General features: G+C 39.8%; 1 protein-coding gene across 1 annotated transcript in view; it reads left to right on the top strand.

Moving 5' to 3' along the window:
* The window catches only part of MYO1D (myosin ID), a 280,311-nt gene that overhangs the window by 83,055 nt on the left and 175,393 nt on the right, over window positions 1-21,863 (top strand). The window contains exons 12-14 of the mRNA XM_060781183.2: window positions 5,847-5,917; window positions 10,874-10,948; window positions 11,032-11,164. Of these exons, the coding sequence (XP_060637166.2) occupies window positions 5,847-5,917; window positions 10,874-10,948; window positions 11,032-11,164 (279 nt within the window). The remainder of the gene's footprint in view (window positions 1-5,846; window positions 5,918-10,873; window positions 10,949-11,031; window positions 11,165-21,863) is intronic.

Raw genomic sequence — 21,863 nt, forward strand, 5'->3', positions numbered from 1 at the left:
ATGCATTGGAACAGAACAGACCAGACCCGAACAGCTGATCATAATCATAGATTTTATGTGCTCCCACTCTATAACCACCTTTGCTGGCTGCTTTTACTTCAGTTAGAGAAGTATCTGAATTCAGAGATACTTTCCCCTTATTTGGATTTGTGTGGTTTTCCATGAACATAGGGCTGTTCTTTAACTGGAATCGTTTATACTAAAAGCTGATTCGTTTTACTGTAAAGGGGTTCTTTCTCATTCCCTTGTTGCTGCCCTTAGTTACTACATCTACAAGACAAGATGTGGTAAAGTGGATGCGAGGGAAGATTCAAGTTCATTGTAAAGTCAGAGACATTTTTCGTGTCCTTTTGTCAATCATTATTTAAAAAGAAGATATCTGAAACTGTTATTTCTAGATAGAAATAATTGTTTTTAATATCTACACAACTGAAGAGAAATGAACTACACAGCTGAATTACCACAATGTATTGAGAATCATTACCAGAAGGAATTCTGAACATTTGTCTTCTCTTGCCATCTGGACCAGATCTTGATAGTATATGGATTGGACTGTTAGCCAATTCCATGAGTATCTTATACATTTAGCTGTCTCTAATATGCTTATTATTAGTGAAAGAAAAAAGTGCAAAAGCTGGGTTACAATTAAACATTAAAAAAACCAAGATTATGGCAGGCAGACTGATTGATAACTGGCAAATAGAGGCAGAAAACGTGGAGGCAGTGACAGACTTCGTATTTCTAGGTGCAAAGATTACTGCAGATGCAGGTTGCAGCCAGGAAATCAGAAGACATTTACTTCTTGGGAGGAGAGCAATGACCAATCTCGATAAAATAGTGAAGAGTAGAGACATCACACTGGCAATGAAGATGCACATAGTAAAAGCAATGGTATTCCCCGTAATAACCTACGGGTGTGAGAGCTGGACCATAGGGAAGGCTGAGCGAAGGAAGATAGATGCTTTTGAATTGTAGTGTTGGAGGAAAATTCTGAGAGTGCCTTGGACCGCAAGAAGATCCAACCAGTCCATACTTCAGGAAATAAAGCCTGACTGCTCACTGGAGTGAAGGATATTAGAGGCCAAGATGAAGTATTTTGACCACATCATGAGAAGCTTATGCTGGGGAAAATGGAAGGAAAAAGGAAGAGGGGCCAACCAAGGGCAAGATGGATGGATGGCATCCTTGAAGTGACTGGCTTGACCTTGAGGGAGCTGGGGGTGGTAACGGCCGACAGGGAGCTCTGGTGTGGGCTGGTCCATGAGGTCATGAAGAGTCAGAAGTGACTGAATGAATGAACAACAACAATTTGCTTAGGCTTCTGCAGGAGAAGCTTTTGATGGAAGATGTTCTCTCTCCAACAGGGAGCTCAAGGGATACTGTTTTCTAGAAGCCAAATAATTATTTCTTTATTTTGATCATTCCTTTTCTTTGGAAACTAAAGAAGGAATTCTTTGTCTATTTTATTTGCTTCTGAATCATAGACACATGTAGAGAAAGAAATTACGTTTTCTTTTTCTCACTTTAATGTTAGTCTGTTGCTTGGAGCATTGTTACATTTTAATTTGTATTCATAATTTCTCTTTTGGAGGGAGATTCCTTTTTTTTTCCTACCTGATCCTGAAGGAAAAAAGATCTTCTCTCTAGCAGAGAAGTCAGAGCTTTGAGCTGACAGTGCTCCTGTTCAATTGGAGGGAGAAAGCTAAAGGATCAAGAGTGGTCTCCTTAGTTTTCCAACCACTGAACATTAGGACAAGAAAGTTCTCATTTCTCATATATCTGAATAACATCAGAAAGTATCAGATGGTAATCTTTTTTTTCCCTTGTTGTTTTCCACAAGGGAGTGGCATTTGAAAAGATGTCCCACAGTAAAAGCTGCAGGAGAATCAAACCTGTGAGATATCAGAATCAGTGTAGAGAAGATATGGGTACTGAGATGCCTAGTGCTTTGTTCAATATCTTTGGGCTTTGGGTCTCAAACCAGATGCTTAAACCTCTGAGGAATGGAAACAGGTGGATTCCTGGAACCCTGTTCAAATGTACTCCTCTACAAAGTCTTTTGGGCATGTGATCTCTGGAGGGAGATTCCTAGATCAGGAGATGAACATATGTAGAGAAGCATGTCCCCCAAGTATTACCAAACATGTCCTACATGTTTTTCAGACCATTTTCATAAGTGTTGGAGGAAGGGTTTTATCATTTTTAACTCTTTTTTTTAACGTGAAAGCTTAGTTTCTCTGTGTTGTCTGTGATCACAATGTGAATACAAGCTTATATTTGATAATGCACATTCCTTATCACTGCTGCATTATCTTGTCTTTCTGATGTTTTAGAGAGGAATGTTGGGTTTCTCCGTAGGTTTACTAATCATATTCTTCAAAGTTAAGTGAAATTGATGCTGTGTCTCCCAGGAATTTAGATGTCTTTTGAAAGCAACAGTGGAGACTGGAAATGTTGACACCAGTGTTTCTGAAGAACATCAAGCACCTTGTGCTGATACGTTATAGGAATACTGATTTCTAAGCGTTATAGTTAATGCTCCGCTGCTTCCCTGTGAATCATATAGGGTTCTGCATTGGGGCAGACAAGCTCTGAGGGGCTGCTATGCCCTACATACTCATGGCCTAGTTTTTCAGACTGCATATCCAATACACTATCTGCTTGTTATTTATTTATTTTGGATGTATGGTAGGATCTGTGCAGCACAACATGGAAATCTGAATTAAACTAGAAGGTTCTGCTTCTGTCTAATTCTAATGTGCTGTGTCTTCTGCTTTTTTTTAAAAAAAATCTTGAATTATAATTCTGCCTCGTTCCTACCACTCCAATTTGCCCTTTTTTCCCTTTAATTTTCCTATAAAGAGAATTTCTGTGTAAGGAACTGAGAATCTTTCAAAGTGTAATGTGAGGCACAAAGTGTGTACTCCACAGGTCTACTGATCTAACAGTTTTTGAACGTTGTAGCAATGCAATAGATTATGGTAAATGTGTCCTCTGCTCCACTTTCAACTGGAAAGCAGTCTATAGAGATATATCACTGAATATTTTTTCCATCCATCATTTTCTTTTGAGTCTCTCTTACTGGCAACTTGGTAAACCCCCTGTTTGTTTGCTAGTGACCCAGGTATGCCACTGAGTGTACATCTTACTATCTATCATCCATCAGAATAAATAGAAAACAGACATTTTGTCAAGAAGGATAAGGGGGGGGGATCATTTTAAAAGAAGGATAGTCCAGGAATTACAGGTCTCTCAGGTTCTGTACTTACAGATAACAAAGGAACAAGTAATATAGATACTGTGAAAGCCCTTGACAGAATAACAGAAAGAGAACCAGTACTCTGCTATGTTTTGTCCATTCCCCCCTCCAATTAGCATAGTTTTCTCCTTTTAAGAAATTTATCATATAGAGAAAGTAAATTTATTGACTACCTGGATGTCAATAATGTTGCTGAATTTTAATTTCCCTACACAAATGCATACAAGTTATTTTTATGTTTCAGAGAGTCACACCTCACAGAGTCACAGTTTCTTTCTGCCATACCTCACATTAAAGGATCTCAGCTAGTAACTTTGGGAAAGAAGCTTTAGATTGCCAGTGGCAGTCAGAATAAACTGTAGTGAGTTACAGGGACTAACATTCTACTTTTGTATAGAACAGCCTTGGCTTGCCATTTTCCTTGTTTTTCTATATGTGACTGGGTATTTCATCTGACACTTTGGCTGTGACTTGGACTTTCTTCCGAATTTAACTCTATGTACAGGGTGAGGCAGCATAACTTCCTTTTTTCAAAACTTAATAAAACCCGTTGTATGAATCAGATTTTTTTTTATAATGTAGGCTCATAGCTAAAGTTTTGTTTTACGTAGTTTTGAAGATCAAATTAGGTAGGTGACGTCCCCCATTCTCCATTCTCCATATATTATTGAGTACATCAATTTCCGGCGTTTGTCATGACTCTTGCCAGCATAGCAGGCGTTATGTTGGCAATTTCTTCCTGGATGTTGGTTTTCAAATCTTGTAGGGTCCTTGGATGGTTCACATAAACACGGGATTTCAAAAACCCCATAGAAAAGAATCACAAGGGGCCAAATCTGGAGAGCGGGCCGGCCACTCTAATCTGTTCGAAAAGTAGGCCTCAATGGCAAAAGCACGCTCCTCACTGTTCCAACGCATGATGGTGACTGCACTGTGTCAGGACAAAAATTTATACTCCTGCCTCTCGAACGAGACCACTAGCGCTCTGCTACGTCTTTAACCGACTGAATGGCGCACATTTTAAAAAAGGAAGTTATGCTGCCTCACCCTGTATAACCCTGACATAGGCCTCCTGGTGGTGCAGCAGGTTGAACTGCCAAGCTGCTGACCTTGCTGACCAAAAGGTTGGCAGTTCGAATCCGGGAAGCAAGGTGAGCGCCCACAGTTAGGCCCAGCTATGAGGGGTATTTTTTAAGTAAGGTCCGTTTTGTTGTAGACACTAGTAGTTCGCGCGCATACCACAACGAGCATGTGCATCATGTACCGGCATGCCTCGGGAACAACTGCGCTCAGTTTCCGCTCTGTAGCTAACCTGTATGGTTCTGTTCTATGCTTTAAAAATGTGTAAGACTATCAACTCACCCGCCGCATGTGGTTCGCTTAGTGATACGGTTTTTGTCAGCAAGGAACCTGCCTGCTGCAGAAATTCATCGGCGGGTGAGTTGATAGTCTTAAACATTTTTAAAGCACAGAACAGAACCATACAGGTTAGCTACAGAGCGGAAACTGAGCACAGTTGTTCCCGAGGTATGCTGGTACACGACGCACGCGCTCGTTGCGGTATGCGCGCGAACTACTAGTGTCTACAACAAAGCGGACCTTACTTACAAAATACCCCTTGTAGATCAATAGGTAGGTAACGGTGCTCCATGCATGGCCATATGACCTTGGAGGTGTCTATGGAAAATGCCAGCTCTTCGGCTTAGAAATGGAGATGAGCACCACCACCCTAGAGTCAGACACGACTAGACTTAATGTAAGGGAAACCTTTACCTTTGCTATAGCCCTGGCACTACTGGACACAGGAAAGTCAAGTAGAACAATATGCATCATATCATTTTGTGCTCTACAAACAGGGAGGATGAACTGGAACGATTGGATGATGTGATGGAAAATGATTTTAATGATGAGATGCTGAGGACTTGTACTTTATGGTTTTAATTGTTTTATTGTTTTTATATAGTTTATATTATATGTAATGTTTTTGACTGTATTTTATTTTGTGGGGCACTGATTGCTGACTGTAAACCGCCTCGAGTCACCTCCGGGCTGAGAGGGGCGGTATACAAATATAGTAAATAAATTAAATAAATAACTGTAGTCAATTGACCCATTTCCGCTTGAGCTGAAGTCCCTGGCAATGCGTGCAAATCTTTCAGTGTGCCAGTCACACTTAGTCCTTTTTGCTTGCTATATCCTATGACAACAACCCATTTGTAATCTCCTTGTCTATCTGTTCATATGGTGGTAGTGCCTTTCAAACAATCTCTGTGTTTGTTTGTAATGTTTGGTAAACAAATAATTAAAACAGATGTGCTTAAATTTCTTTTTTGCCTGGCAGTTTCTGCTAATATAACGGCAGCGGTATCACTGAGTTTAAAAGAAAATGTTGTTTTGTAGTATAGATGGCTTGTCTATAAATAAATACCTTACATAACAGTAACATTTATAAAGAAGCAAACCATTGCCAAACCTGTAGCTATAGCTATAGACTCCATGTAGGTTTGAGAAGGAGCTTTAGAGTCGATGTCTGGCAATTTTCAACAACTTTATTATGATATTGACTCTTTAATCATTTGTTTTTAAGCTTTGTGCCACGGACAAAAACCTGGAATTTGACAGAGACTTTCGGATTAAGCACTACGCTGGAGATGTTATGTAAGTGTGGTTCCCGCACTTGCTGTTCTATGGCCTATTAATATATTCTTGCACACATTTTTTTTTCTTTTACACTGCTATTCCCTTAAGCCTCTGTGAATAATATGCAGACTAGATTTTTGGAAGTTCTGTTACTGAAATTATATTGTTTGTCACAGTTAATTTGTTTGTATCATAATAAAGAAATGCACTCAGAGCAAATTAGGCAAAGCAGCTCTTTCATATTGTTTTCTTTGTATCCCTTTGAAGCTAAATCGTTTATTTCCTGCAATTTATTGTTAAAATAACAAATATGGGAATATTCTTCTAATGTGCTGCAGTAAGGGTAAAGCATGCACTGACTGGGAGCATTTGCCCTCCACCCTCCAAAAAGCACAATTGAAAGGAAGGTCATATCAAGATTAAATCCAGGACAGGAATGAAATAGAACTGTGGCTCCCAAAAACATTGCACTTCAACTATATAGGCCAAATTATTGGTTCTGCGGAGTAGCACTATTCAAGGGATGCCATTTAAAGTCCAGCCCTCCAAGGCTCCTACTGTTTTTCTAAAGTGCCAAATGGACTTCTGGCTGCTTTTGTTTTACTTTTGCGCTTTTTTTTTTTTTTGCCAATTTATGTAGCTACTGGAAAAGATCATAACAGCAAATTGGCTCACAGATTTGCTGTAATTGTGCAGCCCATCTTAAACTGTGCTGAAATCTAGGATTTTCCCTGGGGTTCAAAAACATTAGGGTCTTCACAGTGTGTATCTCCTTCAATTGGTCATTGTCTATATTTTTTAGCTATTTCCCCCCCAAGAATGGGGGGGGGACTATTTTTCCCAGATAGTTTTTAAAATAATAATAATAATAATAATAATAATAATAATAATACTTTGTTTGTACCCCGCTACCATCTCCCCAAGGGACTCGGTGTGGCTTACATGAGGCCGAGCCCACAATACATCAACAAAAACAGCAATTGTTGTTGTTCATTCGTTCAGTCATCTCCGACTCTTCGTGACCTCATGGACCAGCCCACGCCAGAGCTCCCTGTCGGCCATCGCCACCCCCAGCTCCTTCAAGGTCAGTCCAGTCACTTCAAGGATACCATCCATCCATCTTGCCTTTGGTCGGCCCCTCTTCCTTTTACCTTCCACTTTCCCCAGGATAATTGTCTTCAATACAAAACAATAAAATGAAACTCAAACAAAAAACAAGCAGTAAACATTAACAATAGCACAACAACGCTTAAAAACCTATGGCTGGGCCAAATGTAATAATTAAAATTTTTAAAATGCTGAGCATGACCAGGTGAAATATATAACTAGGATAGAATTTCGGAGAGGAAAGGCATGCAGACAATCCTAGATCATTGATAAAGTGCATTTAGGGACATATTGCTGGGAGTTTCCTTATTCTGGGAAGGCACACTGGAATAAAAGAAGTGCAAGTAAATCCACATATCACTAAAAAACCCTGTGCTGGCAGGACTGAAGACCGAGAGGTCGCAGGTTCAAATCCGGGGAGAGTGCGGATGAGCTCCCTCTGTCAGCTCCAGCTCCTCATGTGGGGACATGAGAGAAGCCTCCCACAAGGATGGTAAAACATCAAACATCTGGGCGTCCCCTCGGCAATGTCCTTGCAGACGGCTAATTCTTTCACACCAGAAGCGACTTGCCGTTTCTCAAGTTGCTCCTGACACACACAAAAAAACTAAAAACATACAAAAAGCTAAGCTTAAAATGATATTAACCATTATTGAAACTTTATAAATCATTAATATAGAAATGAAACTATATAAACCATTAATTAAAAGGCAAAGATTAAAAGTGATAAATCACTCAAACAGAAAATCTATATAAATAAAAATGTAATGTTCATTTGTGGGATTAACATAACTCAAAAACTACTGCGCGAATTGACGCCAAATTTAGGCACAATACATGTATCAGGCCAATGAGTGACCATCACTCATAAAAACACTGAAAAACACAGCAGAAGAGACTTAAAAAGACAAAAAATTAAAAAAAAACCACGAACACATGCGCAAAACCACACACATATATTTGCAAACACACATATACACAAATATATACACACACAAAACACATATACACAGACTGGGCCACAGCAGTGCGTGGCAGGGGATGGCTAGTTGTCATATAAAGCAATTGATTCTTAATGCTAAAAACATATCATGATACAGAAGGTTTTGGAGAACATGCTTTGTCTGTACAACATTTATCTATGGTGAGCCTGAAATACCCTAGAAACAAAGCATATTCTAGGCATGGCTTTTTGGCCACATTGTATAGGGAAATGTTAGGTCACCTATAATAAGGAAATGGTACTGTTTATACCAGGCATGGGCACACTTCGCCCTCCAGGTGTTCTGGACTTCAACTCCCAACTTAACGGCTGTTGGGAATTATGGGAGTTGAACACCAAAGCAGCCGGAGGGCCGAAGTTTGCTCATGCCTGGTTTACACCGTATCTCATAGATGCTAACATTGCTCTTTCTAGCAGTTTTGAGAGAGAGATTTTAATGATCAGAGTAGAATCAGCTTACTTATCCGAAAGTATCTCCTCCTATGAACCATCTAGGAGCATAAGATAGTCTGGGAAAGCTGTGCTCTCGATCCCGCCTGCCTCGCAAGCGCGATTGGCGGAGACGAAGGACAGGGCTTTCTCAGTAGTGGCCCCCCGACTGTGGAACTCCCTCCCCAGGGATATTAGATTGCCCCCCTCTCTCCTGACTTTCCGGAAAAAAGTAAAGACCTGGCTCTTTGAGCAAGCTTTTGAGAATGCAGCGGAATAGATAACACGGAACTATGAATGATGAACATGAAATGGCCAGACGATGTTACTGGGTAATGTTTTTAACAGGATTACATGTTTTACCATTATCTATGTGTAAACTGCTTTGAGTCCCCCCTAGGGATGAGGAAAGTGGTATATAAATACTTTAAATAATAACTAAATAAATAAATTTTAATTGTTTTTATATATGTTTTATATTGTCATGTTGATTGTTATTAATTGCACTTTTATGAATGCCTGACATCAAATTATGCCAATCTGTAAACCGCCTTGAGTCACCATATGGCTGAGAAAGTTGGGCTATAAATATCACAAATAAATAAATAATCTCTGTAATACGGTATTTACAAGTCTGCAAAGTAGACTGGTATTTTTCCCACATGTTGTTGCTTCTTATGAAAGTTCTGTTGAGCTATGTGGTGAGATACACATTTAACACTTTTTTTAAAAAATGCAGATTTTTTTAGAAGACAGAGGCCTGTGTATCTGTTAAGTACACAGCTGTGGGTTTTGGGCCAGAGACTTCCCACCTCAGAGTTCACACTGAGCCTCTTGTTTCAGCAGCTGTCCAGTTTTCTTAAGTCTTATGATGTAGCAATAATGTTGGTGAAGGAACATTCATGTGCTGCTGAGTAAGAACTCAGGCAAGACAGATGACAACTGCATCTGAGAAAGTAGAGAGATGGCGTTTTCTAAAAATAAAAGGAAATACAGCTAACTCCTACGAATGGTGCACTATACATCCATGGCTGTGAAAGAAGAATTTCCTCTGCTACTCTCTTACCTCTGTGTCATTATATTACTGTGTATATTCTATATTCTATATTATATTATATGTCAATACACACACACACACATACACACATACACATATATACACACACACACATCTATATAAATAAAAATGTAATGTTCATTTGTGGGATTAACTTAACTCAAAAACCACCGGATGAATTGACACCAAATTTAGACATAAGACACCTCTCAGGCCAACGAGTGACCATCACTCATAAAAACACTGAAAAACACAGCAGAAGGGACTTAAAAAGCAAAAAACAAAACAAAAAACATTACAATGCATGCGCAAAACCACATATATATATACACAAACACACACACACACGTATGCATATACACACACAAAACACATACACAGAAAGGAGGGAGGGAGGGAGGAGAGAAAGAAGGGCAGAGAAGGAAGGAGGGAGAGAAGAAGGGAGAGAAGAAGGGAAAGAAGTAGAGAAAGAAAGAGGGAAGGAGAGAAAGAAGGAAAGAAAGAAAGGTAGAGAAGGAAGGAGGGAGAGAAAGAGGGTGAGAAGAAGGAAAAAGAGGGAAGGAGAGAAGGAAGGAAAAAAGAAGGGTAGAGAAGGAAGGAAGGAGAGAAAGAGGGAAGGAGAGTAGGAAGGAAGAAAGAAGGGTAGAGAAGGAAGGAAAGAAAGAGAGAGAGAAAGAGGGGAAGAAAGAAGGAGAGAAGGAAAGAAAGAAAGGTAGAGAAGAAAGGAAGGAAAGAAGGAGGGAGAGAAAAAGGGAAAGAAGAAGGGAAAGAAGGAGGGAAGGAGAGAAAGAAAGAAAGAAAGAAAGAAGGGTAGAGAAGGAAGGAAGGAGAGAAGGAGGGAGAGAATGAAATAAAAAAGTGAAAGAGGGAAGGAAGGAGAGAAGGAACGAAAGAGAGAAAGAGGGAGAGAAAGAAGGAAGAAAAGAGACAAGGAATGATGGAACCAAAGAGCAAAGGAAGCAAGAAAAGAAACAGGTAGAGAAGGAAGAAAGAAGAAGGGAAAGAAAAAGAGGGAAGGAAGGAAAGAGGGAGGGAAGGAAGGAGAGAAAGAAAGAAGGAGAGAAAGAGAGGGAAGGTTGGCCATAGCAACACATGGCGGGTATTTTATGTTGCCTCCAGGCTGAGAAAGGCGGTATACAAATACGATAAATAAATAAATAAATAAATAAATAAACACTTAGGAGAAAATGTCTGGAGAAAATCCTTTGTTGCATGGCAATACTTATGGAGTTACGATATATCATTCTTATGTCAAGCTACAGTGGCTCCCTTGATTCCAAACATAATAGCTTCTCTTTTTCAAAGTAGGCAACTGTTGATGTTGTTACTGAAAGTTCATTGTTGTTCAATATCCCTTCATCTCTTTCATATTTACCAGCTACTCGGTCACTGGATTCATTGATAAGAATAAAGACACTTTATTTCAAGATTTCAAGCGTTTGATGTATAACAGGTAGGAGGACAATGTTCATTTTTGTTCAATTAGAGCTGTCCAAATATGTCTGCCCTTTTAATCAATTCCCCTCGATTTTGTAGTTCCAACCCTGTGCTGAAAAAGATGTGGCCAGAAGGTAAACTGAGCATCACAGAGGTGACAAAGCGACCATTGACGGCTGCTACCCTTTTCAAGAACTCAATGATTGCTTTAGTGGACAAGTTGGCATCTAAGGTAAGAGGTTTCTTTGTAAATAAAGTATTCTTTATTGGTGGAAACTTTTTCATATTTGTTGCTGCTAATAGAATGTTTAGCCTTATGCTTCCAAACAGTAGCATAGTGTAATTCCTGTAGCTTGTTTTGCATTAAAAATACTAAGATAGCATTTATTGACTCCATGTTTCTTCTAAAATTAGAGGAGATAAATTGTTGATCCTGTTTCACAGATAGGAAAAATGGGCTAGCTACTCTGGGCTTTGATCCCAGGCCCAATTCTACCCCCTGATGTTTAATTTCTAAGAGAACATTTCTATGGGTGTAAAAGGGAGGCTTATTTTCCCCAGTGGTGGAGCCCTTCACCAGAGTTTACACAGTTGAGATATGCTGCCATCAGGTTAAATATAAGAACAGTCATGTTAGATAGGACCAAAGGTCTAACCAGCTATCTGCTCATGCATTCGAAAGCTTATGAGTAGAATCTGAGTGCAATATCTGATACTGTAACCTAGGGGTCCTCAAACCTTTAAAGCTAAGGGCCAGTTCACGGTCCCCCAGACTATTGGGGGGCTGAACTGTGGTTTGAGAAAAACATGAATAAATACCTATGCACACTGCACATACCTTATTTGAAGTGCAAAAAGACATGAAAGAACAATACAATATTTAAAATGAATAATAATAATAATAATCTTTATTTATACCCCGCCACCATCTCCCCCAACGGGGACCTGGGGCAGCTTTCATGAGGCCAAGCCCAAACAACAAATTACAACAAAGTAAAACCAAGAACACAAACAACAAGCAACAACATCATAATTACATAATAATAATGTTAAAAACATATAAATACATTAGCAATATAAGATTACAATCACAGTGACAATGGACGGACCACATGTGCAGAATAAAATGATTAAAAATAATTAAAAACTCGGGTGAGGTAAAAGGAGGAGCAGGTTATTTGCAAGGGGAGATCAATTAAAAAAACGGTTTTGGAACCAAGTCTTCCCACGAGGGGGTACGGGACGTGTACTCCAATGACAAAAACGTTGAGGCTGAGTGATAGTGTGAGGTTATGTACCTACTCACTAAAGGTGCAGTAGAAGAGCCAGGTTTTGAGGTTCTTTTTAAAGGTTTCTAGGGTATAGGCTTTCCTAACCTCTCCAGGTAATGAGTTCCATAGTTGGGGGGGGGGGAGGGGGGCACAGAGGAAAAAGCTCTCTCCCTTGTGCCCACAAGGTGAGCTTGTGAAACTGGCAGGGGCGAAAAGAGGGCTTCCCCTGAAGATCGAAGGGCTCGGGCTCGTTCATGGAGGGAGATATGGTCACGAAGGTAGGCGGGTCCCAAACCGTTTAGGGCTTTGTAGGTGATGACCTGCACCATGAATTGGGACCAGAAAATAAACGGCAGCCAAATGAGCTCTTTAAACAGGGGAGTCAACCATTTTAACCAACATAAACTTACCAGCATTTTAGTGGGAAGTGATATAACAGGTTAAGTTTTTTATTTAATTTTAGTTGTTAAGTCATAATTTGTTTTTATATGTTAGGTTGCCAAATTTCATTACTATGGGTGTATTGTTGTGTTCGGGCAATGAATGTTTGCCTTTTATGTTTGGAATCTGCCCTGAGTCCCTCCAGGGAGATAGAGCAGAATATAAATAAAGTATTATTATTATTATTATTATTATTATTATTATTATTATTATTTTACTGACACAAAAACACAGTATGTCCCAGCAAACGAGAGATATATGCTGGATTTCATATCACAAAATCACAAGTCGAACACTTCCCAAGCGCCTAGGACTATGTGATGTATTTTCGAATGATTTGCGCAGATCCAAGTAAGGTGGCCTTTTGCAGTTGACAGATCGTGATTTTGTCAATGTTTATTAATTCCAATTGCCAGCTGAGATCTTTTGGCACTGCACCCAATGTGCCAATGACCACTGGGACCACCTGTACTGGTTTATGCCAGAGTCTTTGCAGTTCAATTCTGAGGTCCTGATAATGACTGAGTTTTCCCTGTTGTTTTTCCTCAATGCGGCTGTCACCTGGTATGGCGACATCAATAATCCAAATGTTTTTCTTTTCCACAATCATGGTGTCGGGTGTGTTGTGTTCCAAAACTTTGTCAATCTGGATTCAAAAGTCCCACAGTATTTTTGCGTGTTCATTTTCCACTACCTTTACAGGTTTATGACCCCACCAGTTCTTTACTACTGGCAGGTGGTACTTGTGGCATAAGTTCCAATGAATCATTTGGGCCACAGAGTTGTACCTCTGTTTGTAGTTGATCTGTGCAATTTTCTTGCAGTAGCTAAGGATATGATCAATGGTTTCATCAGCTTCCTTGCACAGTCTGCATTTTGGGTCATCAGCTGTTTTTCAATCCTGGCCTTAATTGCATTTGATCTGATGGTTGCAAGAATCAGGCTTTCTGACTCCTTCTTCAGTGTTCCATTTGTGAGCCATAACCAGGTCTTCTCCTTATCAATTTTCCTTTAATTTTGTCAAGGAACTGCCCAATGCAATGCTTTATTATTATTATTATTATTATTGGTGGCCTGGCTTTTGGCTGATGAGATAGTCAAATTAATTAGGATTGTTGTTGTTGCGTACCTTTAAATCGTTTCAGACTTAGGGTGACATCGGGTAAATGAACATGGAGGGCACATGGGCTTTCATTTGGGGACCCCTGCTATAATCTGTCTAGTAGTATGATGGCTTCTAAGTCCTTCTGCCAAGGACTCTTATTTTCTGTCTAGGTATAGCAAAAGAAAAGAAGAAAGGTGCTGTTTATTTTCTTAACTTACAGGCAGAAAACACAAAACTTAACAAAATCTTGCAAAAATCATAACTTGGGGAGACATTAGTGAGAAATGTTCTTCTGACATAATACAGGTTGATCATTTCTTCTCTGGAATTCTGAAATCTGAAATACTTCACAATCCAAAACTATTCAAGTGGGTGGCTGAGATAGTGATGCCTTTCATTCTGATTATACAGTGTACACAAACTTTATTTCATAATCCTCCCTCTCCTATTTTGAATCTATATATATATAAATGCTCTGTGCGTAATGAGTGCCTTAAAAACAAATGAACTAATGAATGAAATCACACCAAATTTGGCAACAAAACGTCTCACAACACAAGGAGTGACCATCACTCAAAAATTATGATTTTGTCATTTGGGAGTTGGAGTTGCTGGGATTTATAGTTCACCTATAATCAAAAAGCATTCTGAACTCCACCAACGATGGAATTGAACCAAATTTGGCATACAGGACTCCCCTGACCAACAGAACACACTAGAAAGGTTTGGTGGGCATTGACCTTGAGTTTTGGAGTTGTTGTTCACATACATCTAGAGAGCACTGTGGACCCAAACAATGATGCATCAGGACCAAACTTGGCATGAATATTCCACATGCCCAACTAGGAACACAGATGGAGTTTGGGGGAAATAGACCTTGACATTTGGGAGTTGTAGTTACTGGGATTTATAGTTCACCTACAATCAAAGAGCATTCTGAACCCCAACAACGACAGAATTGGGGCAAACGTCCCACACGGAACCTCCATGACCAACAGAAAATACTTAAGGCCATCCAGTCCAACTCTCTTCACCAGGGCAAGAAAACATAATCAAAGCCCTCCTGACAAAGAGCCATCCAGCCATAAATATAGATAGATATGATTCACACACACACAGATATAGTATCATAGATTTGAAGGGACCCCTAAAGAAGGACAATTATATGTTGCATATTCCAGAGTAAGCAAACAGACAATCTCCACATCAACACTGACAAAGAAACAACAAGAAATACTGTTTACCCACAAACATAAAGAAATTACATATATTAGAACCCAACGCTTTCTCATTATTTTCCAGATCACCAGACTGGGCCACAGCAATGCGTGGCAGGGGATGGCTAGTATTGTATAAAATTACCTTCAATTATATGTATAAGGGGTATATAAAGCATAAGTGACTTTAGTGATTGGACTTCGGTCCTCTCTCCAGGATATTTCATTTTGTGTGTACTTTTGATAAGAGTGTGTTCAAAAGTGCTTATGGGCTCATCTATTTATGATTTATGTAAATAAGATGGAAAGCATTTGATATTTTTAAATAAAATGAGTGTAGCAGAAAGCAAAATTGAAAGACCTCTCCATTTGTCATAGAAGTGCTGTGTGTAAAGCTTGCCTGGAAAGAACTTTTGACTGGAAGTACTGCTTTTAATCTAAAATGTGCTGTGATTCATTATGGATACATCGCTTGGAGTCAAATGTACTCTGCACATAGTGGAAGGCCTTGCATTATTGATTATTTTATATATTCCAGGGCTAGGTTATGACAATTAGAGCCGAACTGTAGCTCAGATCAACTGGTTATCTCCATTAGGCCACTCTGTATTACATTACTAGATCTGAATATCGGGAATTAATCCTACTTTCTAGTTATGATTCTTTTTCTTAAAGATATAGATACAGTGCTTGGCAATGGGTTTTAAAAATGTTCATGTTCACTAAATTGGTATTAATGACATATGGACGTAATAGGCTACACAGAAACTACTACCTGGCTGGGAAAATGCAGCTGCCAAGGAGAAATGCGGGTCAGTGGGTTAAAAGGAAAATATTGCAGAGTAAGCTTTTTTAGTTAGAGGTGGATACATTTCACTGGGATTGTGCCACAGGAGCATTTCATTTGAATATTTTGAGGAGAAATAGAGGGATGGTTTGTCCTGTGTATTCCTGCATCTCTCTTAGAGGTCACAAACTTACCACTTCTTCTACAGCAGTGGTTCCCAACCTGTGCGCCGTGGGGCCCTAAGACCTCCGTGTGCACTTCCCAGGGGCTCCGTGGCTACTCCAGAAAAATAAAATAAATTAAAAAATTAACAAAAGTAAATAATATGAATTAAAAAGTAGAATCAAAATAAGAAAACTCGAAATTAAATTCTGAACAGAAATTTGCCAAGTTGAATTTTGCATCTCCTCGGGCAGAGGACATTCTGCTGCCACGATCTTCAAAATTATTGTAGTGCAAGATGGACAAATGATAACACTGAGCAGGGCACCTGCCTGTTGCACACATGCTGTTGCATGCAACATTGAAATGGCCCTTCCTGGAAATTAATGTCCAAGTGACTTCTTGGGATGGCACATTCAAGAAGTTTCTCATTGATTCTCAACCCTTCAAAAATTGCTGGAATCCACTCTTGGAATACTAACTGGAAGAGTTTTTTGTATAGCCAAGTTTTGACAATATGTGTATAGGTGGTAGTTGATAATAAATTTAGATATTATGTTAAATTTCAAAGGTTTTAAAATACAATTTCATTGCATGGACATTGCATAATTGTTTAGATATATCTTTACTTGACATTCCCTTACTATCTATCTCCACTTCCTCCCTCTGTAACACTACTCCTAAACACTATAAACCGGGAGGACACAGAGTAGGCCTAAGGAGCTCGCCATATAAATTGAGTGTGTGGCTAGTGTAGCCACTTACACAGACGAGCTCCTGCCTCTATAAAAGGCTATAGCTCCCACTACTCAGGAGACACCAATGGCCCTCCCTTCAGTGACACTGTAGGTTATAGTGAGTTCCATGAACATGTACGAGAATTCTGCCAGTGTCCTCCACAAACACAATACTGCCCACCATCCAAGTGAAGGCTTTCATCCTAGATTTTTTATGTTTCCTCCAACACAGACTGCCCAGTGTTTCTTAATCTCTCCATTGGTGTGGAATTTGCATGACTTCACCCACTGGCTCTCCCTTAACACTTTCTTATTATTTTATATGGCACACAGCAAACAGAGGCATTGATCAGCCAGCGAATATACTAGAGAGGCTTGGGAAGAATTCACTATGATTTATAGAAGTTGTAGGTTCTGGGATGTATAGTTCACCTGCAGTCTAAGAGCACATTGAACTCCACCAATGATGGACCTGGAACTAACTTGGCACACAGAACCCCCATGACCAACAAATAATACTGGAGGTCTTTGGAGGGATTTATAGGAGTTGTAGTTCACCTACATCCAGAGTGCACTATGAACCCAAACAATGATGGATCTGGACTAAACTTGGCATGCATATCCGATATGCCCAAATTTGAATATTGGTGTGTTTTGAGGGGCATTGGCCTGGGCATTCTGAAGTTGTAGGTACTGGTATTTATAGTTCATCTACAATCAATGAGCACTCTGAACTCCATCAAAGATGGAATTGGACCAACTTGGCACACTAAGCCCTTATGATAAGCAAAAAATACTGGATGTTTTTGGGAAAAAATCACCTTGATTTGGGGGTGTTGTAGTTCACCTACATTCAGAAAGCACTCTGAACCCAAACACTGATGGATCTGGATCAAACTTGGCACATCTACCTCATATGCCGAAATTTGGTTACTTGAGGGATTTGAGTGGAAATGACCTTCCTTTCTGGGAATTGTAGTTCACCCACAACCAAAGGAACTGTGACCTCCACCGATAATAGACTTGGACCAAACTTGGCACACAGAACCCTCCATGACTAAGTAAACCTATTGGAGGGGTTTGAGGGGACTGACTGTGAGAGCTGTACAGCAGTGGAACTCTCTGCCCTGGAGTGTGGTGGAGGCTCCTTCTTCGGAAGCTTATAAACAGAGGCTGGATGGCCATCTGTCGGAGGTGATTTGAATGCAATATTCCTGCTTCTTGGCAGGGGGTTGGACTGGATGGCCCATGAGGTCTCTTCCAACTCTTCAATTCTGATTCTAGTGGGAGTTGTAGTTTACCCTACAGCCAGAGAGCACATTGAACCCCACTGATGATGCATCTAGAGCAAACTTGTCCAACAAATTTCAATCACTGATGAAGTTTTAGGGGGTTAACCTGGCATGATGTGAGTTGTAGTTCACACACAGGCTTATGCATTTTGTACAATTAAAAATTGTCTTTTTCAAATAACCTGGGCAATGCCGGGTACCCAAGCTAGTAAGGTCATAAAAAGCACCATTAAGTCTAAGATGTTGCCATTATTTCTTATGATAAATGTTCCAAAGCTATTACAGGTGGAAAAAAGGCTTCCTTCAGAACATGAAAATAATATCCAAACAAGAAGGAATACATACTTGTATGAAGGAAATACAAGCAGACAGTACAGAATGCAAAAAGTAATTTTGAGATGTAATCAACTGCATGAAGACCAAGCATTTTTAAAATGTATGTACAACAGAAGCAGAAATAATGGGAGTGATTGAACCTTTGGAATATAGGAGACTAAGGAGATAACAGAGGAACTGCATAAATTAATGTATCTGTATACACAATAGAAGATAAGCAAGATATCAGTGCTTGAAATTTTTCTGGAATGGGTCCTAAGGAACCAAAGGATAGCAAAAGTTATGAAATTCTACATTTACTTTTGGACAACAGAAAGCTAGTGTCGGGTAGGTTACTTTTGAAGTTCGTGTATTCAGTGTGATGATTGCCATTGCCATTTCCCCAAGGAGAGTAAAACAAATTCAGGCGGCTGCCTTGATTCCTATCAATAAAACGATTCTAGTACTCTTCATCTCTGCTAGAAGCAACTATTTGATAAAGGCGAGGAATCTTAATTGTCTATTCAAGATCATGCCACCAGAATACCTTGTGGTAACTCCCAGCAATATATTGTAACTGGGGAAATCATTTTTTCTTATTACCTTGAGGATTGCAACCCAAGCTCAAAGGAAGCAGAGAAGCCTAAAAAGATTGCTATTGTCCTTTTAATCAAAATTTTTAGCATTCTGACACTGAGCCGTGAGTTTATCACATCACTTCTTGAAACAAACATATATTTATGATATCTATCTGAGAGTTTCAAAGGAACTCAGCTGTAAAATTACTGACCTTTAACAATAGTATATAGTAGGTCGCTGAGATGAGTTAGAGCAGGGGTCCTCAAACTACGGCCCGGGGGCCGAATACGGCCCTTCAAGGTAATTTACCCGGCCCTCACTCAGAGTCAGCCTAGGTCTGAAATAACTTGAAAGCACACAACAACAACAACACCAACAATAATTCTTTCTCATCAGCCAAAAGCAGGCCTACACATCCCATTGAAATACTGTCAAATACTGTCAAAAACATCCCTCCTCCCCCTCCCTGAGTCAATCCTTCCCTCCTCCCACCCCCCTCCGGTAAGACACACCCCCTTCCTTTGCCCACCCCCACCCCTTCCCTCCCTGAGTCAATCCTTTCCTTCTCCCACCCCCCTCTGGTAAAACAGGCCCCCTTCCTTCGCCCCCCCCCCCCGGAAGGAAGGAAACAGAGAAGGAAGCATGGAAGCAAAGAGTGAAGGAAAGAAGGAAAGAGGTAGAGAAGGAAGAAAAGAGAGAAAGAGGAAATGTAGAGGGATGGAAGAGAAAGAAAGAGAAAGAGGGGGGAAGGAAGGACAGACAAAAGGAAGAATGGAAACAAAAACCACAGGAAGGAAGAAAGGAAAGAGGCAGAGAAGGAAGAAAGAGAAAGGGAAGGAAAAGAAAAAAGGAAGAAGGAAAGAGGAAGAGAAGGAAGGAAGGAGAGAAGGACAGAAAAGGAAGGAAAGAGGTACCGAAGGAAGGAAGAAGAGAAAGTAGAAAGGAAAGAAAAATAAAAGGAAGGAAAGGCAGGAAAGAGGTAAAGAAGGAAGGAGAAAAGGAAATAAGAAATGAAAGAAGGAAGGAAACATGGAGGGAAGAAAGGAGGCAAAGGAAGAAAGGGGGAGGGAATGAAGGAAAGAGAGAAGGATGAAACCAAGGAGCGAAAGAAGGAAAGAAAGAAAGAAAGAAAGAAAGAAAGAAAGAAAGAGGCAGAGAAGGGAGAAAGGAGAGAAAGGGGGAGAAAAAAAGGGGGAAGGAATAGGTAGGTACCTCTCTTTCATAATAGTCCAGATATCTACCTCAACTTTGAAAAGATTTACTATAGGCCACAGCAACACGTGGCAGGGTACAGCTAGTAAAGTTATATTTGTTAAAAAAAATCTTCATTTCAATTATTGTATTGTTTTTAAGTGGGTTTTTTGGACTACAAATAAGAGATGTACATTGTGCATAGGAATTCATTCATGCTTTTTTCAGATTATAATCCGGCCCTCCACAACAGTTTGAGGGATTGTGACTTGGCCCTCTGTTTAAAAAGTTTGTGGACCCCTGAGTTAGAGAGTTTGGAAATGTTTCAGTTTTTAAAAAGCAATTGAAGGAAAGGTTTATGACCGCATAGGGAAGCTGATGAGGAAACACAGCATACAAACTATCTACAGACCCACCAAGAAAATCCAACAAATGCTACGTTCAGCAAAGGACAAGAGGGATCCGCTCACTTCTGCAGGAGTCTACCGTATACCATGCAGCTGGGGACAAGTCTACATAGGGACCACCAAATGCATCATTGCCCAAACATGAATCAAGGAACATGAAAGGCACTGCAGACTACTTCAACTAGAGCAGAGCACCTGGTGAACCAACCTAGACACAGAATATTATTTGAGAACACAGAAATGCTGGACCACTTTAACAACCACGATGTCAGGCTACACGGAGAAGCCATTGAAATCCATAAGCATGTGGACAATTTCAACAGAAAGAAGGAAATAATGAAAATGAACAAAATCTGGCTACCTGTATTAAAAAAAACTCTAAAATTACAACAGCAAAGCAACAGAGAGGAAACACTCAGGGACCGCTAATCACCTCTCAACAAAAGTTTCCCCCAGGCACTAACAAGCCACACCAAAAAAACTGCCAGGCCATCAAAAGCTAATCAAGGTGGTCAGTTGAAACATTCACACCTAGCTCCAACAGACAAGAGTTCTTTATCCCACCCTGGTCATTCCACAGATACATAAACCCAATTTCCCTAGTTCCAACAGACCTCACTACTTCTGAAGATACTTGTCATAGATGCAGGCAAAACGTCAGGAGAGAATGCCTCTCGAACATGGCCATATAGCCCGAAAAAACCTACAACAATCCAGTGATTCCGGCCATGAAAGCCTTCGACAATACGTCTATGAAATTACAAACTTCTGTTCTGGGTGAATTATTGAAGGTAAAATTACTAGCAGGGCAAGTCCCACTGAAGGAAAATCTGTGATTTCTGCAAAGGCTTCTGTTTTTGTCTCGGAATGCCAACACATATGTGGGGAAGGGACAGATATTTTTACTTAGATTTGTAAAATAATTTGGTCAGAATGCCCCACCAAGGTTTCCTGAGCAAACACAGAAGTCATGGGATAAGAAGAGAGGACCTTTTATGAACTAGGTTGGTTGCATAACAGGAAGCAGAGAGTATGACTAAATTGACAGTTATCCAATAGAAGGATGAAAACAGTGAAATGCCCGTGCTCTGGTGTTTTTTCACATGTTCTTAAATGACCTGGCTTTGGGTTGAGCAGTGAAAAATTGTAATATTAAGCATAGTGGAGAGTAGTCATGTACATTGGTATAGAATCGCTATATCATGGTCACATAATAAATTCAGGATCAATATAATAACATTTTGACGTTTGAACAACAACAATAATCATCATAATACATTTTATTCTTTATTTGTTTCTCCTCATAGCGTGAGGAAGGGTAAACATTGTATGTGTGTATAGTATATGAATATTATTAAAGCTACATTTCCCATTTCTTTGCTTCCTCAAAGGATGTATGTGACCAGGTTTCTTAAATAAATGCAGTA

The sequence above is a fragment of the Anolis sagrei genome, chromosome 6 (assembly GCF_037176765.1).
Source record: "Anolis sagrei isolate rAnoSag1 chromosome 6, rAnoSag1.mat, whole genome shotgun sequence".
NCBI classification, from domain to species: domain Eukaryota; kingdom Metazoa; phylum Chordata; class Lepidosauria; order Squamata; family Dactyloidae; genus Anolis; species Anolis sagrei.